The sequence below is a fragment of the Metopolophium dirhodum genome, chromosome 2, assembly GCF_019925205.1.
Source record: "Metopolophium dirhodum isolate CAU chromosome 2, ASM1992520v1, whole genome shotgun sequence".
NCBI classification, from domain to species: domain Eukaryota; kingdom Metazoa; phylum Arthropoda; class Insecta; order Hemiptera; family Aphididae; genus Metopolophium; species Metopolophium dirhodum.
In genome coordinates this window covers 38750903-38778119 of record NC_083561.1, presented here as the reverse complement: position 1 = coordinate 38778119, position 27217 = coordinate 38750903, and the positions used below count along the sequence as shown (strand labels likewise).

Genomic DNA, 27217 nt, shown 5'->3' with positions numbered 1-27217 from the left:
CCTATTCAACAGAGTACAGGACGGCTACAGAGCACAAACAGCGCAATAACAATAACAATAATAATAATAATAATAATAACAACAACAACAGACGAGCGTTTTTATAGATAGGTACGGGTCGGACGGACGATCAGGTAAATGAGAACGCATCGAACGCAGTGTGGGAGGGAGGAGGGAAACGACCGATCAACATAAATAGTCACATATAATAAGTCGTCTGAAAACGGATAGAAGAACACAAACAACAGAACTGCGGTGGCGTTGACCGAGTGTCGTACCTATATAGTATAGTCGTACGACGTCACCCGTCGGCCGGTCACCGTCGCCGAAAGCGGTGGCCTACAATATCTGTTCAGGCTGCTGTACAATTATTATTACCACAACAGTTGTTCTGTATTTAGTACTACCATACGGTGGTGTGGCCGATTTCCAACCTCTTTGGCCACAAACGCTTACAACGTTTTTGGCGTGTTTACTCGGCGCTGATAAAAACCTCGACGTCCGCCGGGCGACGATGATCTCAGCTGTTTTTTGTTTTGTGCCCAAACCAGCAGACGCACGCACGCATGCGCCAACTTACACACACAGCCTGTACCGCGTCGTACTCGTACGACGTACATAATATGCACGACGCGTGTATGTGTGCGCACAGCGACGAGTGCGCTTGCGCGTCGCCGTCATTACACACGACTGTTATTATTATTATTATTATCATTATTATCAGCACTATACAAATTTATTGTACACAATAATAAATAGTCTATCATAGAGTATATATATATATATATATACATATAAGCGTACTCATGGTCGTCGGAGATTGATAGAGGCAAGTAGGCAACCACCAAGCTCCCCAAAATCCATTCGATTCCAACGATTTACGATAATAACGCGCGGACCCGACGACGTCTTGTTTCAAATAATAATAATAATAATAAATAATAATAGTTGTAACGATGTAAATAATTTTTTCGCTATTCCTAGACCTGCGTCAATTCGCATATTCATCGTCACCGGGAAGGACCTTTAATATGTACACGTCGTCACCATGACTGTACCTATCACCATCAAACTCGTCGCACACGCGTTTAATTTAAATATATAATATTGTCAGTACAATACAAATAATTTAAGAAGATAGTTTAGATTATTATTTATTATCAAACACGCAATCAGCCGGCTCGACGATAGTGTGTGCCGCCCGCGTAGAGCATACCGCCATAACCCCCAAAATCGGTTTGGTAAAAAACAGAGAAGGACAACGTCGTCACGTCGGCCGCTGAGAATCGGAGTGACGGAGCAGTGGGCGTGCGGGCGCGGGAAAGAATTATATAAAAAACGATAACCGGCGCGCGCGCCGTCGCGGGGTTTCGTCGTCGGCTCGACGCGTGTCCGACGATCGACGACGACACCGTTGCCACCGCCGCCCACATCGTCACCGTCATCGCCACTCGACGTCAACAGCAGCACCGGCCGCCGCCGCAGCAGTTCGATCGTCACGTGGTACACACCCTCCACCCGAGGCCGCCGGTCATCTGCTGGTAAACAAACGGGCACACCGCCGCCGCCTTCCCTCGCGCCTAAGTACACTCACACTATCGCGCCAGCGCGCGCGCGCATACACACACACACCACGCCACACGGAGACACGCACACACACGCACACATTCGTTCGCACTCGTACTTTGGTTATTCGTCGTTCGCATCGCTGTCCGTCATCGCCGCCGTTTCGGGGGAAAAAAAATAACAGCAGCAGCAACTCGCGCCGTCCCGCTCTATCTCTCTCTCTTCTTCACTCCCCGTCGTCTACAACTCGCTCACGATCTCCCTTCCGTCCATCACTCTGTCTCCGTCTGTCGCGGTCGGAACGTCTATACACGGCCGTCGAGTGTGCGTGTGCGCGTAACGCGTCGTCGATTCCGCCGCGCCGAGTACGTCTCGTGCACACACACCGGTGCAGGTTATTCGCCTACACTCGCCCGGGCCTGACGACCACAACACTGCCGCAGCATCGACACGAACCACCGTACCGCGATATCGTCTTCGTCGTTGTCGCGCGTGTTATCGTCTCTATCATTCGTCGCGATATCGCCGCCGCCCGCTGAAGTGCAGTGGTGTACACATACACACGCGCCCGCCCGCTGTCCGTCCGTCGCATCAGCATCAGCAGACACGGTGCTACGTGTGCACCATGTCCGACACGGATTGGACGCTGCACGCGCTCAAGTCCATGCCCGGTAGCCCGACTAATGTGCAATGGGCCCCGGACCAGGACGTGACGGGCGTGATCGCCAAGCTTGAGGGCCGTGAGCTCGAGTACCTGATCCGACAGAAGCGTATCGTCATCGGTCGGAATAGCTCCAAGGGCCAGGTGGACGTTAACATGGGCCACTCGAGCTTCATATCGCGGCGTCACCTGGACGTGCTGTACGAACACCCGAACTTCTATCTGACATGCCACGGCAAGAACGGTGTGTTCGTGGACGGCGTGTTCCAGCGGAAGGGCGCCCCGGCGCTACAGCTGCCCAGGAGGTACGGTACCCGGCGATGGCAGCCCGCAAAGGCTGTCGTCGGCTGCTCAATGCGCCAAGCGAGCCTCGGTCTGTGTCTGTACAATCGTCGCTACGATACCCTCCCGGCATTTGCATTTTTATTCAAAAAATTTTCGATCGAAAAAAAATTCGCACGCGGCGCCGCCCCTCCCCCCTTCCCCCCGTCGATCGGTTCGATCGGGCCCGGCGGCTCTGTGTTTACACACAACGTTTTGTTTCCCAAACGATATGATAAACGAATCGGGAGACACAACGTTGTTACGGGCGATCGATGATAACGTGTTTTTGTTGTTTGGTTATAAATGGCTGCGCGTAAGTGTGTGCGTGTGTAACGGGTTTTCAAGGTCTCCCTGTTGCCAAAGTTCAAAATTGTCGATTATTGCTCACACGCACACGCACGCGACGCGCTTAAAGATATTTTCCCTTATCATCTTCGTCGAGATTCGTTGGACCTACACAACGTTTCGATGTTGGACTTACAAAAACGTAGTTGCGGTCTGTGCCTGACGGCCACCCCGATTGTCGTTGTCAGTGTATTGACGAAACTATCTGATTTCTAATGATACCTAGGTACTAGGTAGTATACCTCCTCTACATACTACTATCCTCACACATGATGTGTCCCGTGACCCCTGAAATTTAAAATATGTTTCAGATTTAATTTCATATTAAACTACTTTGTTGATCAATGAGATTCTGTTTAAATATTTTCATTTAAAATACAATAATTAATATTAATAAAAAAATACTTATTGCACAAGTCCTATAATTTCCCATATGAATATCAAACTCAAATAAAATTATACTGATTACCTATACTAAATTCATCATTGTTTGCGATTCCAATATCTAATATTGGTTACCTATAGGTACCTAATTAATGCTTATTTTATATAATAGGTAGTAAAAGTGTAATTAACATATAAATTAATTTAATTTTTGTCAATGTTATACTTTTAAATAGTACTTAACTAGATATAGGTACCTTCTTTGATTATAAAATATAGTCAACTAAAACTAATTAAGTAGATATAATTTTTATATTATGTTGTTCCTTTTCATATAATTTATATTAATTTTTAGCGTTTTAATTCATCAAGCCATATTTGAAATATGTGAACTTAAGTAGGTACTTAAATATTTTCATTAAAAATAAAATTAGAATTGTTAATTTTTTTACATTATAAAGTCAAATATGTTTTTAAATTGTGCTTTTGCGGTACAAATTATTCATAAACGTAAAATACCAATCATAGGTGTCTGATAAAAATATTAGTTTTAAACCAAAGATTATGAAGTAGGTACCTACTATAAACATTAGTTTTATGGGGAAATGCTGGAAGAATATAATTGGTAGGGATTTAATATTAATGATATTCTGTGCTTTCAAATTATGTCATAATATCATTCCAACTCAGGTTTTTAATATATTTTCAATATTATTCTGATAATAAAATACCAATATCTATTTTGAATACCAAACTTAAGTATAATTTTAAATAATTACTCTTATTAGTTTTTGGCTCTTCAATATTTTATTTTGAAACAACTAATAAGGTACTATTTATCAAAAATAGATACTTTTGTTGAGTATGTCTTAAAGGTAATAGGTAACAATATAAGTAATTGCTTATATTTTCTTATAATTACTTTTTGCAAAAAAACAAACATTACCAATTAAAATAAAATAATTTATTAACATAGGTGCCTAATAAAAATTATAATAGGTACCTATACCTTTACTATTATATTTATAATAGCTATAATTTTTTTTCTTGGAATAATATGTGCCTACCTATTTGTTAGAAATAATTGAGAAAATAATATATTTTTTATTTTGTTTTCTGTAGGTGTTTAATGCGATTTCCTAGCACAACAATTCGGCTCGTGTTTTATTCTTTGATAGATGAAATGGCACCACCTCCTGTACTACAACAGAATACATTTATTCAAACTCAAACTAGACCAATTGCAACACCTTCAAGAAGTTATGCTAGTCCGTTGAGTATAAATATTCCTCCTCAAGTTATCAAACAAGAATCTTCAACATATTTATCAAAGGAAAATAGATTTATGAGTCCTTTTCCATCTCCTACTGGCACTTTAAGGTGAGCATAAATTAAATTTAAGTATTTTTTCTAGTGAATAATGTGAAGTATGATAGGTGTACCCAACTTTTATTTAATGTAATATATAAATGTGTACAGAACACTTTGTTATGTAAGATAATATATTACCAATTTTATAGATTTTGAAACTGCTGTAATGAATGTTTCAATTAAAACTACTTGTTCCTAATTTTTTTTTTTTTAAATAATTTTATTATTTTAATTCTTTTTTATAAATAAGTATTTTGTTAATATTTTAATAAAGCCGTGGTCACACGATGATAAGTAAAACACAATAGTTGCTTGATAGTTACTTTCTCAAGAGCGTACTGTCGCCGTACGAACGCCGCGATAGTTACTATCACCCTATCTACTATTAAGGGGATTCGATACCATGATTTTCTGTTTTTGTCTAACACACGCGCGACATAGGACTTAAGACGGGTTCTTTGCCAAACATACCAATTGATCTAATGAAACGATAAGAATTCTAAAAACAAATGTGAATTTGTCGTCAAGTTTACTTGAAATCAACTTTCTCACAATTTTGTTTTTTTGAATTTAACATTTCCAAAAATTGAAATAAGACAATTTTTAAATACTCTTTTAATATGACGTTTTTAGGAGTTTGGGGGATAATATCAAACTTTTGGGAAAGTCGATTTCTAGTAGACTTGACGACGAATTCAAATCGTTTTTAGAATTCTTATTGTTTGATTAGATAAATTGGTATGTTTGGCAAAAAACACATCTACAATACTATGTTTTGCGTGTGTTAGACAAAGACAGAAAATCACCGGGTGGAATCCCCTTAACTATCATGCATGCATAATAGTTCTATCACGACAGCAACTATCGTGTTTTACTATCATCGTGTGACCGCAGCTTAACAAATGAAAAAATATGTTAGTATGTACCTAAATAATTTTAAATAATGAAAATGTGAAATAAAATCCTAGTCTTTATTATAAGAGTATTTATCAGCGGTGGTGGGTGGGCTTATTACCATGCATAACAGTTAAGTCAAACACTGGTGTAGGAATCGACCTACTGAACCTGACAAACATCTGCCGCCCCTGAGAAGTACTCTTAATGTACATTAACTATAGACACATTTATTTAATAATTTTATTTGTTTAGTGCTGCTAATTCATGTCCAACTAGTCCTAGAGGAGGACACAATCGACATACGCTTGGACCAGATTTGCAAATGGCAGCATATGCAGCTGCAGTAGCTCATCCTGGTCAAATAGGTGTAATTTCTACTCCTACATCATCTGCTATTTATGTAGAAGAAAAGTAAGATTTTTGTGTAAATATCTCATTAATATTTATGTTTATAATTTATATGTAAATTGTTTGTTTAGTAAACACTTAAACAATATGTCTAGTCAAAATAGCCGAGATGAAGAAACTAGCCCATTAGATGCAACTGTTTTTGATGTTAGCAGCATCGGTAGCGAACCATTTGTCGGTGATTTTTATAGAAATGGTACATCAACATCCACGGGACAAAATTATAGTCCTCCTGATACTGTGATCCAGGATAGATCAACACCTATAAACAACAACAATAGCAATTCTAATGCTAAATCTAAAGATGAATCAAAACCACCTTATTCATATGCTCAACTCATTGTACAAGCTGTTGCTTCAGCTTCTGATCGTCAGCTTACTTTAAGTGGAATTTATTCCTATATTACCAAAAACTATCCATATTATCGATTTGTGGATAAAGGTTGGCAAAACTCTATTAGACACAACTTGTCATTGAATCGTTATTTTATAAAGGTAAATTTAATTATTTTACTATAAGTTAAGAATATGTAAAATCGGAACTTAAAGTGGAACTAAATCTAAATTATGACTGCTTCAAATTCTGTAAAAAGTTTAATTTTATTATCATCCTTATTATAAAATGGTATACTAGTCTTACAATCAACAAAATGTCTCTTCAAGTTTTAAAAAAAATTAAAAAAAATTGATTCATCCTAAGTAGTTACAAAGCTAAAATTTTCAACTAAGACTGAATAAATAAAAATTTGCCTTATTCAATTTTTACAAGATGAAAAATTATTAATTATTTAGATTTTTAAGTATTAAATTAATATTTATTTTAAATTTTTATGAAGGTTCCTCGTTCTCAAGAAGAACCAGGAAAAGGAGCTTTTTGGAGAATTGATCCTTCATCTGAACAAAAATTAATTGAGCAAGCTTTTCGGCGTAGACGTATAAGAGGAGTGCCTAGTTTTAGGCTTCATAACTCGTTTGGAATGTCTTCAAGGTAGTTTCATCAAATATGTTAAAAATAAATTAAATATTTAAAGTTTATTAAAACCTATTACACTTTTAAGTTGTATTGTTGCTTAATTTAATCTAATTTTAGGAGTGCTCCTCCATCACCAAGTCACATAACTGGCGGTGAATTATCAATCGCAGATTCCTTATCTAGAGAAACTTCACCATCGCCTCCAGTTTCTTCTTCTGACCAACAACAAGATGAAGTTTGTTTGGCAAATTCTATCTCAAACCAAATGAAATCGCCAAATAAAATTTCTCATACTAATGGTGTTGGTGTGCTTCACTATGTCTCATCAACAGGTAATAATTGTTATATAATTAAAAAAGTCTTTAATTATACTAAAATGTTTTTAAATAATATGGTATGTTCTATGTTCATATTATGTTACTCGCCAATTAATATTTTGGTGTAGGCTTGGGTACTTCAAGCATTTGCTTGGTTTTTATTTATAGTTTTAATCAATAGCAAGGCTTATTTATATTCTATTTGGAGCAGTGGCATAGCCAAGGGAGGTTTTGGGTGTTTAAAGAGTGTTTTAGTTTTTTATTCCCATAATTGTAATATGTTTTACGCATTTTTCATAAATAATACCAATATGTAGCTGCATATTTTGATAATTTTTAGTGCAACAAGTCAAGTCCCGAACCCTAAATTTATTTAGATACGAAAACTGTAAAAACTTGGTTTTAATCTATACTTAAACACCCCTCATTTTATAATCCTGGCTACGCCACCGATTTGAAGTATAAAGAATCTAAATCCTAAATTGTGTTTCGCTTATTATAAGCTTATTATGTATTTGAGCACCTTATTTATGTATTATGCAGTGTTGAAGAACCTTTTTTAACTTCTGTAAAATAAAAAAAAATTCATAAAATGTGTCTATTATTGATATTATTATCAATATTGTACACTTTCCACATATTACAATTTGCACTCCTTGAACAATCTTTATGTTATATTGAAAAGTAATTTTGTTTTTTGTATCGGATGACTGACCTTGGAAGTTGTAATTTTATAAAAATTCTAAATTAATAATACTAATAAATAAACCTTTTTAATAATTCAGTATAAACATTTTTGTTTTATGCATAATCTGCCTATTTGTTTTTTTTTTTTTTTAATGACAAAAGCGATTAACAAATTGCAATTAAGTTTAAAAATTAAAAGGATTCACTAAATTTTAATAAAAATTAATGAAACTAATTTTTAATTTTTGTTTAGCCAACAATGAAGTTTTAGAAATGCAAAGTCCTCAGCAGTTGACGTTCTTAAAGTCACGACTAGTCTTGCCAGTGACAACTTATAGTAAATCTACAACTAGACATATTACAATAGTTAACAATGGACTTCCAACATCTCAGTCAGGTAATTGTAATTTATTAAATATTTTGCAGGTCGGATCAAAGGCCGATTTTCAAAATTATTATTATAAAAGCTAAAATATGCATTTCAATAATACACAATATTTGTTCTTTTTCAAACTTATTTTTCTACCACTATTCAAAGTAAAATAAAAATCTTATCTTCTTTACAATCGCTATATCTTTTCAACTTTTTGATACGGTTGATTTCCAATTTCCTTCACAAAAAGCTAAAAATTATTTATATCATGCATATTTAATATTAACATATGTTCATCATATTTTAGACTCTTGTCTTCTTTTTACAATTTGTACGCTAACTCCAGTTATAATTAGGGTTGCCACCTTTGAAAAATAGTAGGAGACAGGTGCAGATAAGCAAAAAAAAATTTTCACTTAACCTTATAATTTTTGTACACAGTGATGATCTTACACTTAAGTAAAAATAAAAAAAAAAAAAACGATTTTAAATAAAAACATTTTATCTTGCTCTTCTTAGACCTGAGAGAAAACAAATATTACGCAGACCATACTTTTAACTTAAATCAAATCAATTTACTAAAATTAAACTAATATTTCTTAGAAATTTATCATTAACTGTATAATAACACATTTTTTTTACAGGAAGCACAACTAAAACTAACTTAAATTTTATTGCCTTTCCTCCACCAATCAAGGAGTCTTTATTGCCACAAGCTCCTGTTATTGTGCAAGCTTTAGATCAGACATTTGATGCGTAAGTAACTATAGACTTATTTGATAAATTTAAATTATTCTTAATGTTATTATTTCTAATCTTAGTTCTAAGCTGAATCATGCATTAAATATTGATAAAGCCGTTAATCATCATAAACAAGTTGAAAATAATGAACTACATGAGGATATATCTCAAAATAACCCTACTCAAGGCATTGAAATAGAATCTGGAGAATTTGGAGTTCAAGATATTCATGAAGAAATTATTGACGATACTCAAAAGACAATGGGAGAAAATATAGAACAGGTTAGTATTACATAAAAAACGATAGAGATGTTATTGAATAAAATGTTTGATCAATGCAATTAAATTGTTTTTAAATTACTTAATTTCTTATAACCAGAGAACAAATTTTTGTTAAGCTAAATATTTGTTTTTGTGTATCGATGTAATTAATTTTTTAAATAATTTTTTCTGACTGACATAATTATAAATACCTACTTTAATGTTTAAAATCAATATTCTTCATGATTCGTATTATATGAATGACCACAACATAATTTTGTTTTTTAATTACATAAAAATATTATTTTATTTTATTTCATATTTATCTATAGCAAGTCATTAGTCTAATTTTTCTAATTTATTATAGGCAATTCATCCCATATCATGTTTACAATAAATTTCTTATCTAATTTTTTTTTTTTTTGTCACTAGTCAACAAATAATTTATATTTTTACAAAAATTAACTTATTTTAGTATTTTTACTGAGCATTTTTCAATATTATGCAACTAAGATCATATTACCACACATATCTATATGTTTTTACTTTTTAGTTCTTTAAAATCTGTTCATTAATTATAGTGTCAGTTTCCCAGTCAACTGCTAATTAGTTTTAGAATATTATCAATTGGTGGTCCTAATTTATCATGATATAGTTATATATAGTAATATACATATAAGACTCCTAGAAGGGTGCACTCTAAGCATCTAGCGTTATCCTATTCCTCCCTACATTTGCATTTGCTTACTGTTAACCTTCTCCAGCATACCAAATTCTCCTTAGTTATCTAGCTGTCTTAGTCCGTAACTGGTTAAAAGTCTTCTATAAGCCTTATTATATAATTTGTTCCCTGAAGATAGCACTTCTCTCAAATTTTTCCATTTTTATTCTTGTTTTCTAATTTTTTAAATTGTGTTTGTCTTTTCTCTTCCAATATTATTGTGATCTTGCTATAACAATATCTTCATAATATTAAACATAAAATTAGTATTTTACTGTACTATTGTATTGGGGGCGGACTGGGAGGTAAATGGCCTAGTATTCTACAAAATGAAATGGTCCAAACCCCTATTTATTTTCTGAATGAATACCTACTTTATCGGCTAGTTTATCAAATGTATAATAATCCTATTCGTTTGTCTTGTAGTCAGTAGGATCTCTGAAAATATACTAAATACCTTATTACAATTATAAAAGTGATAACACCATATACCCAAAATATTAGTTATTGATTTCAATTAAAGCAAAATAAAAAATCTGTTACTTTGCTTCTGCTATGTGGTAGAAGTCAAGAATACCTCGCCTTTGTTGTGCTAAGTGGGTTGGGTGTTTTGAATCTTAAAGAAACAAAATGATAAATCATTTCTTCAATAAAACAATTTTGAGCCATTTTTTTTAATTATTATTATTTTGTATGGCGTCAATGAGCAACATCAACAACACTTAGAATATTAAAAGATATAACATTTACATAATTAAAATTAAAAGATGGTCAACAGTGATAAAACTCAAAAATAAAAAAAAAAAAAATAAATAAAAATAAAACTCAAAAATAAATAAACACATAAAACATAAAAATAGATAAGAGGTTCCCCATTAGGTAAATGTAAGGGGTATGCTATAGCTTCACATCCAGGTTCTTCATCCATTCCATCGCTTCTTCCTTCGTCAGGTGGATGTCTTCTATGGTACCTTTAAATGCGCGAATTGGACATTCAGTGATGATGTGATTGATCGTCTGGGATTCATTTTTTTAATGTAATATTTTAAACAACAATCTTAATTGTGATGGACATTGTATTTTTCAATTTTATTACATCCTAAAATAAATATGATTTATTTTAGAATGCATTACATTTTTTAAAATATATAAATAGACAAGAGCTAATAGGTAATAATATTATATATTTTATAAGAATCATAAATGTATGTTCGTGGCTTGGCGTGGCACGTTGGCTGCTACCAGTCGCTGAATGCGACTGGGAGTAAGTAACAGCCACAGCTACTAGCTCCCGGATGGTTGACCACCAGGGTTCATAGTAGTTAAAAACCTTGCCACACATACATGTGTTTGCTACCTACCGTAACAACCGTTAAAAAAAAAAAACAATCGTACAAAACTAACCTACCGTACCAACCTTACCCTTACCACAGTTCATAACCCCTACAACAGCTAATGGCCATAGTCGTCGGGCTCAAGTTCAATAAAAAAAAAAAATGTATGTTCCTTTCGATATTTGTTTACTATTGTTTTGATAGTTAATTTCAGTCACACTGTTTTGTATTTAGAAATAAATAAAAAATACATTTATTAGCAATATTATCAATTGTTCAGATGCACCGGCCCCGTGTGTTACGGCATACTAGCACACCTGGCCAGTAGTCCGCCCCTGTATTTTATCTATTTTTTTTATATATGAGCGTAATAATAAGCCTCTTTTATTTATCATAACATTGTAAATTTTGTTTGTTTAGACATCTATGAGCTTCAAATCTGAAGAATCTTCTGAAAATGGAAATCAACAAGTTGTTAGTGAAGAAATTGAAGAAGAGGAAGAAGTAGTTGAAGATAGCAATTTTGAAGAATCCAAAGAAGAACCGGATACTAATTATTCTGACAATTTTCAAGAACCTCAAGCTAAGCGTGCCAAATTAAATTATTATCAACAAGAAATAAATGGCGTCCCTTAAAGGTACTTTATATAATATTAAAAGTTTAAACATGTTATTGTTATGATATTTAAATAGGTCTTATCTTAAGACAATTTTTTTCTGTACATAAATGATGTATAAATATTAAGTGGGCTACAAAATTATTGTTATTGTAATACATTGTTCTCTTTAATTAATTATGAATTATCTAGCTTAAATCAAACTAGGTATTTCTCTCTGTCAAAATATTTAGTTATTTTATGAATTAAGTAATATATTTTTATTTTTTGCTTGTGCTGAATTATAGGCAGTATATATGATGTTATAAAATACCATACTACATTAATAACAAAGTGTAAATGTAAGAATATTGTATTTTTGCTAAACATTTTTTTATGACTGTTCTAGCTATTATGATATTAGACAAATTATCATTGCAATTATAAAAAAAAATCCAAGTAAACAAGGTAGCCCGAAATTTGACATGATGACCATCATTATTATTTTATCCTATGCCTCATTATGTTCCTTGTACATAACCGTAATAACATATCTACTGTAAAAAATTAATTAATTCCAATTAATTGACAATTTAATTTTGGTTGATAGGGAATCTATTTCTTTTTAAAGTGCAATTACATTTAATCTTTCTATATTTTTTCTTTTGTTATTATTTTTTTTGTTGATTATAAATGTTATCAAATTAAAATAAATTGCCATAATTTTTAATCTGTATGTGGACAAAAGCTTTTTTTCGGTTTTTAATTGTTTGAGAATTTTGATGTTATAAAGTTCATTTTTAATAAATATGTGATTGGACATTTTATATTATACAAAGAATATAATATAATTATTTTTATAAAATAAGTTTTTGTCTACTTAATAAAATGTGTTACCATTTGTGTTTAGAAAGATTTAGTTTACATTGGTATTAAAATTATATAAAATTAAATTTAAACTACTCAATTTGTTGGGTTTTAACATAAACAAAATTATTATGTTGGATTTTTAAACATCTTGTACATTTTTCTTGTTTATTTATATATTATAAATATTTCAAAAGTATTTTTCAATCAGCGAATAATTATTTTTTCATTTAGTTCTTTACTAAATAATAATAATATGCACTAATGCAAATGTGTATTTATAAATATTGTATTGTTGTCTTGGGTGTCTTTATTCGATGGATGTGCGTGGGACCTGGCCCTACCATATTTATGTGTAGCCCGTCTCTAGTTGTATTACCCTAAGCAGTTCCGACAAGCACAAATGTTTTTTTTAAAGATTGTAATAAACATGATGTTGTTAGTAGTATTTATATATTATATCATATAATAGATTCAAATTGTATTAAGGAATAAAAATAGTCAACGCAATACTTTTTTAGCACACTTGTAAGTGTAATATAAGATTACTATTTACTTTATTTTGTTGAGACATTAAATTTATAAATTATTTAATTTCAGTGTTAATTTTTTTTTTTTAAACTTTCCCTCCATTTTTCCAAATCTCCGAGTATTTCATTTATCCTACCATTGGTGTGCGTACAAACGAAGTTTGTCGTCACGTATACGATAATAATACGTTATCATCGTATTACACATGGCGTGCGAGTGTGAGAAAATAACAAAAAATTAAATGGGAATCGATCTATTGTAAATAAAAAAAACTGAACAAAATATTATAATACTGCGGCGACGTAACCCAAAACCGACGACCGTCCCAGCAGCTGCAGCTGGTGTCTGTGCGTGGTACGTCGCTAGTCGGAACCTCTGTTTCGCGCGCCTTTCTAGTTTCCGTACAACGTATAGCAATAACGGTAAATGCAGTGTGACCAACGGTATGGACGTCTGTCCGCCCGTAGCTGATAAGGGGCCTCTCTAGGAGGCCAAAGCACCGATCGGCGCGTCTACAACGGCGTGACCGGGACGTTCAACAAGTACATAAACGCGGCTGCCACGCCAAGGTCGAGAACCGGTCGCTACCGTCAGCGGCCGCAACACGGTAATACCGCACCGCCACCCGTCAGCGACCGCGACACGGTAATACCGCGCCGCCGCCCGGGGCCGGAGAATTGACGGTCGGATCGTGTGGCGGCACTGTCGCCTCGGTGAAAACCACCATTCGCAATGGCGTGTACGTGGACGGCGAAAGGTATTCCGTAGTTTTTAACTGGCGGCCCGTGTTCACGTCGACGACAATCGAGCAGCGCGCGCGCGTTATGTAGTGTTAGTGTTTTTATTATTTTCATTACCATTATTATTTTTTTTTTCAATCACAATATATACAAAATACGTACATATATTATTATGCATCTTATATTTTATCCATTATAGTTTTTATTAATTTATGTCCCGCGAAACGAATGACGAAAACCAAAGACCAATACGGAATAATATATTACTATTATTATTATTGCCTTACATAATAGAATATAATATTATAAAAAACCGAGCTGCTGCTGCTGCTGCTTCGGCCACCGTTGGAAAAGCTGCAGCCCCCGTGACGTCTGGTCGCTGCGGGAAAGACGTCGAATCGGAGCCACCGAAAGCTGACGTCTGAGCGTCGTCGCCGTCACCGTCGCGTGTGAGTATCATCCGTGTGAGCCGCCGCCGCCGCGTCGTCCCCGCTCACGTACAGCACAGGGCCTTCTCTCCAAAATGGCTCTGCCCCTACCTTTACGTAGTGGTGGCCCGCACATGTATGTGTGGACGGCGGTGCGTGTGCGTGTGCGTACGCGTTTTCATCCCGACTTGGGTCAACGGTGGTGTGCCGTGCCGTCGCCCGCCCGCCCGCCCGTCCATCCGCCCTCCAAGCGCGCTGTTCGAGGTGTCCCTCTCCTTGGAGCATTTTTACTATTTTTTTCCCGTCGCGGTCGTCGCCGTGTTTTTTTTTTTTTTCATATTATAATCGGCATCGAACGCGCCGTCGCGTTCTTTTCCCGCGAGATAACGGTACGCACCACGCACGCCGACGGTTTTGTGCCGTCGTCGATTTTGATCGTGTTCGGGGAACAACCGAAATCATTAGGACAGTCGTTTTTTTCCAACCCGAGACGGGGGGCGCGAAACGATCGCGGCCGGCGGGCCGTGTGCGATCCGGAGGACGCTCGCGCCTTACACGATCGCTGCACATTATTAAAATATATATAACGACGACGTCGACTAGAGGACCGCGGCGCGCGCGTCTCGAGAAAGTACCGGCGGCCGATTTTTATAAAACATTTCCGTACCGATATAAGTAGGTCTTGCGGCGGTATATTATAGTCACATCCTGGTTGTTTAGAATAATACAATTTTTTTTCTTTCCATTCCGTTCCTCCGCTCATTATACACGCGACTGGATAGTAGTAGAAAGTGAAAGCGTGTACGTACGGTTTGTGCGACCGTCTATACTATTATAATAATAATATATATTTTATATTTTATTATTACATTGCTGGCAAGCGAGTGTGTGTGTGTGTGGTGTGTATGTTTGTTTGTTTGTTTGCTTATAAGAATTGTATGTACGCGTGTGCGTCGTTCTGGCTCTGGTTGTGCCTGCGTGAATTACTTTTTGCGAACGCATTCCTTGTGCGTTTTTCGGGAAGCGACAAATTCGAGAAAAACCTGTGGGACGGACCGAGTGGGTTTTTAACACCGCCACCGCCGGTCGGCTCGTCTTTGCCGTAACATCTCGCGTCAACGGTTTTTGGATTTGTTTCGTTGATCGTAGTGTTCTCGGCGCCGCGTACGAAACGAATAATCATTGGTGTAATGATAATAACGTCGTCCAGTCTAAAACGAAAAGAAGGTACACTTTACAGTCATCGATCAGAGTGGTTTTCCGGAAAACTGTGGGCATCGCTTTTTTCCGACGTCCGCACCGCTTCCGCCGTTAAATTTCTTCTTCGCGTTCTGTACGCGATTTTCGTTTTTTCACAGCCAATTGCCCAGTGCAGTAATGCCCTAATATGATGTTTTGCGTTTAGTCACAACGTCATAATATTTTGTCCGTTATCTACCCACCCGATATCTCTGGTGCTTTTATCTCGTATTTTCAATTGGTTTTTTCATAATTAATCATCAAGTCTATTGGTGTTTTTTCATTCGCAAATTAATTATGTAACTAAACCTCTATGATAGCAACGACGACGACACACAATCGCATTTGTTATTTTCCCGTTTTTTTTTTTTTTTTTACTCAATACTTGTGTTCAGAGTAGCATTGCACAATAACAATATCAATAACACATTATAAAAAAATGTCTTTGTTTTACATTTCTAACGCATAAATACTTTTTCAGTGCCTATTGCAATTTTTTTTTATCATTATTATTATTTATTTATGACACATCGATCTATTGTTGTTTTTTTTTTTATATATATATTCATTTTACCAACACAATCATTATAAAAAAAATAGATAGGCACAATATTATGAAAGAAAGGATTTTAATCTGAATTTATTTTTTTTAAACAGTAAATAATAATACAAACCATGAATGTTATAACTTTAAATATACCCAAATAACAACTTAGGGTATACTTAAATTACCTTAGACATTAGGGGTAACCTTAAATGTATCATTTAATAATACACGTCATTGCTCTTTGGACTTTTAATTAATATTCGTAATACTGAACACTGAACCTGTATAATAACTATTATTATTGAATATAAATTCTATAAATGTAGGTACTATCTTAGTGATAATTATTTACATTTGTTTTTAGGTTAAATATTAATGATTAATATCTTATTTTATTACTATGGTCTGTGAAAATACTGATTATGTATTTATGTCTCCCAGATGATGAAAACACAGGGATAGTCTATACAATTTATAGGTACTCTAATGATATTGTGCACCCACTATAGTCAATACTATCATTATAAAATGTGCCTCTAGCAATTTTACTATAGGTAATAATCCTTTTTTTTTATTCGTGCTTACTTCTCTTTAAAAATTACAATTATCTTTTAATTTTGGATGTTTTGTATTGTTGGTTGAGCTGTTCAACTTTATACATTGTACGATACTTTATATTCCTTGCTTCCTAAATTATACAACTAAACCGCCTTATAACAGAAAGTCAGAAAATTAAAACAGTCCTGAATAACCTATTTCCCATATATTTTAGTCTCCCTATAACAGAAACTCTTTTATAATGGACAAATTAGTCGGTGCCAAAGAATTCCATTACATTGAAGTTTTACTGTACCTATAGTAAAATTAAATAATATGATATCTGTTCAATAGGGACAAGGTACTGAGTAACATATAATTCACTAGTGGAAATGTTAATATAAAGTAACTAGCTTTGTGAACATTGGAAATTATATCCAACTAGCATAATATGTGACAGTAATTCAGTTGAGATGATTTAATGATATTTTATAACTGAAAAACCCAAAAATATGTCCTTAATAAAATTGACTAAATAGCATACTTACTAAAATGGTACTTACTCATGAAATGCTTTTAATATTAAATAAATTGCAATATTTTTAAAATGTGCTTTATGAACTATCACAATTTTATTTTAGGTTACAAAAATTAAATGTAAAAGAACATATTTTCCAATTTGTCTCTTTACCTTAGAAAGTAACAATACATGGGGCCTACTTAATTTAAAATTAAACTCCATATGTATATACTTACCTGGCAATATTTTAGTATGAATAATATTTTTAGCAACTTTATATTCTTAAAACAAATTAATAATTTAGAAATATGAAAATAGCTATCCTAAAATTGTATGAAAGATTGACTTTTATCTATAAAGTCTTCAGTTTTAATAATTACAATTTAAATGTGTATAGTACCTAATAAACCAAAGCAATTAATATCATATTAGAATTCTCATAAGCAATTTATAAATATTTTTACAGTTAAACTGTTTTAAATAGTGCTTATCTTATTATCAACTATCAAGACATGTACTATTGGTTTTTACATTAAAGATACAACATTTCTATATTATTAAAATACATTTTGTGTACCTACCTATAAATGGACAGTCAATTTCTTAGAAAATCATTGATTGAGGTAGGTATATTAAATAGAATTTGAAGCAAAGCTATCTAAATTGCCTCATTGCATAATGATTTTATAGGCATTGAAATTTCTAAATGTCTCCCATTTGTAAGTATCTAATTAATAAAATTGTGAGTTATAAAATGACTAATTAAGGTTAACAAATATATATATCAGTTTTTGTGTATTTGCATAACCTCTAAATGAATACCTAAACATATCTTTTAATATAAACTCGATAACATTATAGACGAATACCTAATATTTTATAACACTATTAAATAACTAATTACAAAACAATATTTAAAAATAGATAAACATTTTATTTGATTTTATGAGCTATTGTAAAATTTGAATTAAGCAGACTACCTATTTCTTTTAGATATAGCAAATAATATAATAAATGTTAAGAGTATAATATTTATACTTAAATATTCAAAAATATAACAGATTTTATTGATTTATTATGCTTGATACCAATATTAGCATATCGTGAATTTATTGTTTTTAACTGTTCAAACAAAATTAAATTAGTTTTAAACAGGGTATTTTGATTTTTTAGTAGTAAAATCTGTCTTATACTGGTTATTATTAGCTAGACTTTTTTTTTGAAATTTACATTGTCTAATTGTTAAATTTATAGTTTGAAAAAAAATTTGATTTAATATAATGCTGGTGTTGGGTAGGTACTTGTTTTAGAATTTCTTTTTTATCATGGGTATATTCTTTTGTGTAGATAGGAGGTATATTTTTGGTGATTTTACAAGTTGAAACTTTTTAATAGTATTGATAAAGAAAAGAAGTACTTATCTGCGAGTTAATTTAATCGTTTAAGTTTATTTATTTTTATTGCAATACTATTTGTTTAGAATATTTATTTATTTTGCATTTATTAATGGTTATGTTTTTATTTTAGATTGAAGTATGAATACTGGAAGTTATCCTACATTTGTGACCGCTGCGCCGGCAACTTCGTTTAATACCTGTTCGAGTGCAAACATGACTCAAGTTAATACAGGAAACAAATATACAAATGTTCAACAACAAACTGATGCATCAAACACCAATACAGTAGTTAATACTTCTAATACTAGTGGTCAAGTTGTTGCACTGTTGAACAGTGATGAAGCTGGTGTCACTTACTTGAGGCCACTAGATTCAAATGGTTTTGCTGTAAATCTAGCTGGAGTTGGGTCATCTAACCAACAAGGACAAGTATGTTAAACATAATTTTAAATTTAAATTTTTTCTTAATTAATACATAATATTTTTATTTAGATATTTACTATTCCCATAACTGTTCCTGGTTCTAAGCCTGGAGAACAAAGTCAAACTATACAAATTCAAGTAGTTGGACAAGGCGGTATATCTGGTGATAAACTTTTGCCTGTTTTTGGACCAGTATTACAACTAGCTTATAACCAACAACAAGACAATGGAACCATTCAACTTCAAGTTAGTTATCACATAAAACAATATGAAAATAGAAGCTTAATTTTTTTCCCCGTAAATAATTTTGAATTTTAATTTAAAATTTAAAAACATTGACAAAGCTTAGGTATTTTACATCACCAATTTTTATGAGAATTGTTCCTTGTTTGGGTAGCAGTGATTTACAATTAAATTCAAAGTGTCACTCATCTTTAAATCTCTATATTTATTTATATTGTATTAGTTACAGCAAGAAGGTGATGTTTCAAATGACCAAATACATAACAACAACAATGATTCAATGCAATCGTCGGATTTATTGCAAGACGTTCAAGAGGACCAGGTAATTACTTTTAATTTAACAACCATTTCACTGCTACAGGCGTACTAATATGTTCCTTTGTCCATAAAATAAAATGAGTAGGTTATCTGTTTGGTGATTATACCAAAAAAGACAGTTGAAAATAACAAATTTAATAGTGAAAAAAGATTCAATGTTCATTTTGGTATGAATGATAGAAATTTAAAGTTATTATGTTGTCTAGTGATTATTAACATGATGTCATTTCTAATTATAGCATGCCCTACTAGGCTCTGTGTTTGGTTATCCTGGTCGTATAAATTAAACTTAAGAGGTTGTTGATGCACCAATTTTTAAATTGTAATAATTTACATGGCTCATGACTTACATAACAATTAAAATATCATAAAATAGTAAGTTTAGGGACACATGTAATGTTCTTAACTTAAAGTTTGGTGATAAGTGAATTCACTCTAATATTAAAATTAATATCAACCACACAGAGTTAGTTTTGATAAACGTACATTTGCTATGTTGTGCGTGGGTCAGAGAGAAAACCAATAGTGCGCTGACATCCTCTTAAAATTCAAGTCAATAAATAATTATGTTTTCAACTTCAACATATGATAATGGTTCAATGTAACTAAATTTATCATAATGAAAGAATATTAAAAAAAAAAACTGACATTTATTCATCAGAGCTGGGTATTTTAGGAGAAAAAATCTTAGCATTGAAAAGGTTGTTAATAATAGTAGTTATTAATTTTATATATTTTTCTTATATATTAGGATATGATACAAGATGTTAAACCAGTAGTAATCGAACAAAGCAGCACAGATAGTAATGGTATACCATTTCCATTGGCAGTAGTGGTAAATCAAGAAATGGTCGTGCGGCGTAATCAGCAAGACAACAAAATAATTGGCGATCAAAAAGATAATCAGGCGGACAAACGATTAAGAATTCAAAATGAACAAGATTCAGGTAAATAATAAAAATAATTAAATGTAATTTATTGAATTAAAAATTAAATTTATTTGCAGCAAATCAATATGTTATGACTTACTCATCTAATTCAAATAATTCTGTTTCATTGGCTGATTATATATCTATGAATCATGATAATATACCTCTTGGACATTTTTTAAAATTTTCACCCGATAATAACAAAAGAGATAGTATGGAATCATCTGGTAACCAAGATGATGGCACTAGTGAAATGGTAACTTACGAAGATACTAATAGTGGGGTAATTATAAATTCATATTATCACCTATATCAATTAATAATTTAACTGTATGTAGTTGCAACATAAAATTTAAACATTTTAATATCAGTATTAATTTAATTCACCGTGATTGTTATTTTTTGTATATTATAATAATGCTATAGCTATACTCATTTGTTAATTTTTGTGGTTTTGAATAAAATATTTTAATATAGATATAAAACTACAATTAAAGTAACTATCATTTTTATTTAAAACTACAAAAATATACTGAGAAATATTACTTAAATAATGAACAATTAATAATAATATGAGTTAATTATTAATTTCATTGATATTCTAAACAATATTCATATGGAATTGATGCATTACATAGACCAATGGTTCCCAAACTTTTCAGGGTACAACACATTTTGAAAAAGTTTAAATTTTGGTGACACAAAACATACTAATGACTTCATTTATGATTGCAATGTTTGCGATAAATTTTTGTCGCATGGTGTTGTGTTGACACTTCTGGTACACTTATAATTGTCACAGCAGTGATCAATGATAAAATTAAATTCAAACATTAATGTACAATATAAATATACAGAAAATACTGTATCGTATGTACTTGTATTTACACATAAAATATATCATTTCTCTTTTATATATAAATATTTAAAACTTAAATTATGACCCATAGTATGGGAACCTCGAGGTAATAATTGTTAATTTGAACCTGGTATGTTTATCCAATTCTTAACTTTATATTGTTAACATTTTTAGGAAAAGGGTAAAAGAAAAAAAAAGTACAAAAAGAAACCACCGGCTCCTCGAAAACCACGACCTGGTCAAATACATATTGCAACTGCCTTAGATGGTACTCTCCTGTTTTGTTGTCCAGAATGTAGCATGGCTTACCCAGATAAAGAAATGCTTGAACAACATTTAGTTGCTCATAAAATAGAAAGAAGATTTATATGTGACCTGTGTGGTGCTGGGCTTAAACGAAAAGAACATCTAGAACGACATAAATTAGGTCATAATCCAGAACGTCCATTTGTTTGTAATGTTTGTTGTAAAGGTAAAACTTTGTTCATTACAATCAGTAATATTTAAATAAACACATATTTATAATGTTGTTTTGTGTTAAATATTAAAAATTCTAATAATTTAGGTTTCAAAAGAAAAGAACATTTAAATTTGCATGCTGTGATCCACTCAGGCGTAAAGACTGAAGTATGCCAGGATTGTGGTAAAGGCTTCTACCGGCGAGATCATTTAAGAAAACACACTCAAAGTCACATTACTAAACGTTTAAAAGAAGAACATGCAGCTCTTCAACAAATGGCAGAACAAGTAACAGTGACAGATCGTCAAAAAATGTCCGTCCCGGAGTTAATCCAAAATCAAAGTCATTCAGGACCAATCATTAACTTGGCACACCAAGAAATGATAATTGATGCTGTTGCTAGTGGAAGAAACGATAGTCCTACCCCTCCAAGTGATCATCAAATTGTCATCACCAAAGGCAACCAAAAACTTACTGAACAAGAGTTGATTATACTACAGCAGCAGCAAATTCAGCAGCAGCAACAGCAGATTCAGCAGCAGCAGCAGCAACAACAACAACAGCAGCAGCAGCAGCAGCAGCAACAACAACAACAACAACAGCAGCAGCAGCAACAACAACAACAACAGCAACCAAATAGTCCAAATATAGCCCAACAAGAGATGATCATTGAGGCTGTAGGACAACAACATCAAAGTCCATCTCCACCACATGTGGAACACCATCAAGTAGTTATTACTAAACTAGAACCAATAGACGATTCTAGAGGAGAAAATGAAAGTATTGTTTTGACTCAGTCTGATGCTAGAGAAGCACTTGGTTTACTACACCATCAATCTCAATGACCTATACTTTCAATTGCCAAGGTGACAATTAAACAAGAGCCACCATAATAATGCAAGTATACTAAAGGTATTCTATATTAATCGTTTCCTAAAAGTCATTCGATCTAAATCAATTTTAACATAATATGATACTATTTTTAAATTCTACCAAAAAATAACTTCCATTATTTTTTTTAAAAATTATATAGAAACAGAAGTGCTCAATATTGTAGATAATACAATTTACTTGGATGACATTATTTTGTATAAACAGCAAATAATTTTGTGAGATTAGATATTATTAATGCAAACATATATTTATAATTTCTGACTGGAAAATAAATGTCAATAACAATTTTTCATTAACCTAGCCTATTGTTTATTATATATTGAAGCATAAATATTTAAAATCCTCAAATTATAATAGTTTATTTTAACTCATGAAAATCATAATTTATAATTTTATTATTGAATTTGTAATATCTTTTGGTTAAATGGAGGATTGTGAGGAGAAAAGACTCATTATTGCTTATCTCAAGTAAATAGGATACAACAAAAAGAAACCAATCTCTTGCTCACCCTTCTTTATTTGTTGAAGATTTATGATTCACCCCATTGACAGAATTTAAATATAAAGTATAGATTAATAAACTGCAATACTAAGCGCAGGATAATAGAATACATATTTTTTATTTTTTTAAATTTTAAAATATTAAGATAATTAAAAATTATTATATAAAAGCTGTATAGTCTATTTTATTTATAACGAAATTGTGTATTTCTAAAATTCATTATTGTTGATGAAAATATTGTGTAAACATGTTATTTTTATTTTTTACTAAACATTTTATTGTTTGTTATATTATTATTAAAATATTTTTGTTTTTAAAGTATAATAATAATATATTTTAGTTAATTAACAAAAACTTTGAATGAATATGTAGCAAGATCTACATTTAAATTAAATTATTTATAAAATAATACAATTTTTTTTTTTAATTTATTGGACAGTTAATGTGTATATTTCCTATTAATGCTTGATAGTTACATTTTTTTTTCATGTTTTATTTTATTATGACTTTTTTTAACCACGTTCTTTAATAGAAAAACCATAATACATTATCAATACAATTAGTTTGGTTAAATAATTAATTTAAAATGTATTTCATAATAAGTGACCAAAGTTTGGTATATTGCATACATTTTATTACCAAATATAATTAAAAGTTAAGTATATAATTTGTTAATGAATTGTAAATGAACGCTTTTAAAAACATCTAATACATTATATCTTTTTTTAAGTAAGCACTGTGATACAAAAAAACTAAATTTAATTTATGTCTATGGCTTTTCTGCAATGTCTTTAAGACATTAGATATTAATTATGTGATAAGTTATAGTTTCCATATATGCATACATACATATGATATGTATATGTATGTATGTGTGTAACTCATGCATATTTATAAACAATGTACACTATGATTTTAGAAATTTAGCAATAATAATTTGATTCAAGGGTAAAATAATAAAATGTTAGTTTATTTATGTTCATATTAAGTTAAGTAATTTTAATGTAATATAAGAAATCCGTTATTTTGTATTAAGATTATTTTTTGTTTTTGTTATTTTGTCAATTAAAACGTCTAAACCAAAAAAAAAACAATGTAATTCACATGCTACATAATATGTTTAATGGTCTATAATTTTAAATATGAACTATGTGATAAGTTACAGTGTAAATAGAGGTGCATATCATCATCTAGATCTTAAAATGTTAAAACAAAAATGACAATATTTTTTTTACTTGATATGAATTTTTATACAGCTATTTTTGTTAGCCATATGAATGAGGACAATTTCACATATTTGATATATTTTAGTTAAAATTTCAGCAAAATTGAATGTTATTAACTAATAATTACTATCACTTTTATATTATTTATGTTAACATTTATACTTACGTGTAAGGAATGTTTTGTATTGTATAAACATAAAACATTAATTTTGTTGGTTGTATGGGCTAGGTTAATTCATATTTATTTAATTCAGTTTACATTATAATTTGTCTTAATACTTTTGGTTAAACGGTTTTAAATAATACATGCATTTATTATCAATGATTAACAACATATTTTTCTTTGTTTTAGTTTTACTTATAAAAATAAATGCATGTGATTTGTGTATTTATTGATGGTTTACTTAAGGTAACATGTGTTTTTTTTTATATATTCATACCAAATTTGTTTTCAAAAATATCTATAAAAAAAAAATATGGTTTTTTAACATTATTATTTATTACCTTACAATTAGTACGGTAGCGATTTTGTATTTATGTCAATCTGGTTCTATATATGATTTTTCAAAGATATAACATTTTATAACTATTATGATCAGTTGTCTTAATTGTTTTTTATCAAATATTTATTAGAAGTTCACCCCAGCCCCAGTATCCATATAGATGTAATATCTAAATCAAATTTTAGATTCTGAGATAGATCGATGAATGTACTGGTTTTACAATGATGTGTTGTTTTTTTTTTTTGTGTATGATAGGTAGTCGAAATAATGCTTCGATTTTCAACTTCAGTATCTTGTTCGACGAGAAAGTGAATGTGTTGGTGCATTGGGTAGGTCAAAATTTAAAATTCCCAATAGTTTTCAAAAGCGCCGGGAAAAACAACATAAAAATTAAGGATAAACGGCAATTTTTACGCAAAATCGGTTTTCCACAAAATCGATTTTGGTTTTTGGTGTAACTTTAAAACAAATGAACGTATATACGTCATTAAATTTCACTGATTGTTTATATTTGCATTTTCTATACACGATAAAATTTTAAATTTGTTTTGAACTATTAAGGAAAATTTTCAGTTTCCATTTTTTTTAGTTTTTTTTTCTATAAATATCAATACAATTTTATTTGTTGGTAAAAAAGCTTGAACATTTAATAGAAGGCTCCTAGGTTATTGTTTCAAAGGTAGATGAAAAAAATTAAAAATCCTTAGTCACGGTTTTTATTTATAAGCATTTAAAGTTCAAATCTTGACAAAATACGGAAAAATTAGCAAATTATTTTGAGTTGAGAATTCCTAAAAATTTTCTTTTTAAATCTAAGATTTGAATATGTAATACAAGATTATCCATAAGTTTGTCTACCTTTATCAAAAAAAAAAATGTCTACAAGAAAGTCAAATTAAATTTTTATGAGCGTTTGAAATTCATATTTTTACAACATTTGATATTCACTCGATTTCTCATGTAACAATTTTCTTATTTTGTTGTAATTAAATAACGTATGACTGTAAATACTTGAAAATTTCACTGAATGTTTTTATTAGCATTTTCTATACACTATAAAATTTTATTTGTTGGGTCAAAAACCGTGAAAATTTAATATAAGGCTCCTGGTATATCGTTCTAATAGCAGTTGAAAAATATTAAAAATACATAGGCACAATTTTTTTTATAAGCATTTAAAGTTCGAATTTTGACAAAATTTATCAAATTTATAACTTAATAATTATTTTGTAGTTAAAAATTTATAAAATGTTCAACTTTTATAGCTAAATATTGTAAATTGAACACAAGGCTCTTAGGCTCCACGTAAATAGGTTATATATAAATTACTTTATTCACAATAATATCATCAAATATACTTAGTAATATCATAGGCTGACTGACCGTTTTCGCTCAGAATCGTTTTCTTATACAATGATATTATATCATTGAATTCAAATTGAACACCGTCCATTATAGCGACCCGCTTGTAACCTACTGTACAGCAGCGCGACATCCGATTACCCACTTTTTTTATTTGTTTGTGTACACTGTACACGATAAGTAGTTGAAGTAATGCTTTGATTTTCATCTTCATTACCTTTTCCGAAGGAAAAGTTAATCTAGTTGGTGCATTTCTGAGCTCAACGTATAAAATTCCCAGTAGTTTACTAAAGAGCTAAGAAAAACGGGATCTTTTACGCAAAAACAATCAATTTTGATTTTTGTGTAACTTAAAAAAAGTTAGTTATAATAGCAAAGAAAAATAATAATATTAATTTATTTATAAATATTTAAAATTCAAATTTTGACAAAGTTTATCAAAATATCGAAATTGTATCGTAGTTAAACATTGTTTTTTGTGTGTACACGATAAATCGTCGAAATAATGCTTTGATTTTCAACTTCGGTATCTCGTTCGATGAGAAAGTGAATATTGTTAGTGCAATGGGGAGGTCAAAGTTTAAAATCCCCAATAGTTATCACAAGCGCCTGGAAAAACAACATTAAAATTAGGGAAAAACGGGAATTTTTACACAAAATCGTTTTTTGATGAAATCTATTTTGGTTTTTGGTGTAACTCTAAAACAAATGGCCGGATGAGATACATGAAATT

The 27217-nt window shown here is 31.5% G+C and overlaps 2 protein-coding genes across 5 annotated transcripts; both read left to right on the top strand.

Moving 5' to 3' along the window:
- The first annotated feature begins 1318 nt into the window (after window positions 1-1318).
- On the top strand, window positions 1319-13420 carry LOC132939660 (forkhead box protein K2). The gene is made up of 10 exons (XM_061006948.1): window positions 1319-2532; window positions 4403-4660; window positions 5801-5959; window positions 6028-6451; window positions 6793-6944; window positions 7047-7261; window positions 8187-8330; window positions 8951-9062; window positions 9128-9329; window positions 11784-13420. Exons 1-10 carry the CDS (start codon window positions 2192-2194, stop codon window positions 11997-11999), a joined length of 2223 nt encoding a protein of 740 aa, XP_060862931.1. The 5' UTR covers window positions 1319-2191; the 3' UTR covers window positions 12000-13420.
- A 514-nt stretch (window positions 13421-13934) lies between these two features.
- Window positions 13935-25011, top strand: LOC132939661 (probable serine/threonine-protein kinase DDB_G0280133). 4 transcript variants are annotated; one of them, XM_061006952.1, is made up of 8 exons: window positions 13935-14546; window positions 18896-19194; window positions 19258-19434; window positions 19655-19753; window positions 20501-20696; window positions 20756-20934; window positions 21712-22009; window positions 22103-25011. In XM_061006952.1, the coding sequence occupies exons 2-8, from the start codon at window positions 18904-18906 to the stop codon at window positions 22840-22842; spliced, it is 1980 nt and encodes a 659-aa protein (XP_060862935.1). In that variant the 5' UTR covers window positions 13935-14546; window positions 18896-18903; the 3' UTR covers window positions 22843-25011. The 4 variants fall into 4 exon arrangements, with proteins under 4 accessions (XP_060862935.1, XP_060862932.1, XP_060862933.1 ...); XM_061006949.1 differs by having other exon boundaries at window positions 13947-14546; window positions 20756-20961; XM_061006950.1 differs by lacking the exon at window positions 13935-14546 and adding an exon at window positions 15069-15200 and having other exon boundaries at window positions 20756-20961.
- The last annotated feature ends 2206 nt before the right edge of the window (window positions 25012-27217 follow it).

Excerpts from the sequence above, each read along its gene's own strand:
- LOC132939661 (XM_061006949.1), top strand. The coding sequence starts at position 18,904 with ATGAATACTGGAAGTTATCCTACATTTGTGACCGCTGCGCCGGCAACT. Across the intron at positions 19,195-19,257 it reads CATCTAACCAACAAGGACAA|ATATTTACTATTCCCATAAC; the intron begins GTATGTTAAACA and ends ATTTTTATTTAG. Across the intron at positions 20,962-21,711 it reads ACGAAGATACTAATAGTGGG|GAAAAGGGTAAAAGAAAAAA; the intron begins GTAATTATAAAT and ends TAACATTTTTAG.
- LOC132939660 (XM_061006948.1), top strand. The coding sequence starts at position 2,192 with ATGTCCGACACGGATTGGACGCTGCACGCGCTCAAGTCCATGCCCGGT. Across the intron at positions 2,533-4,402 it reads GCGCTACAGCTGCCCAGGAG|GTGTTTAATGCGATTTCCTA; the intron begins GTACGGTACCCG and ends TGTTTTCTGTAG. Across the intron at positions 5,960-6,027 it reads GCTATTTATGTAGAAGAAAA|TAAACACTTAAACAATATGT; the intron begins GTAAGATTTTTG and ends TTGTTTGTTTAG.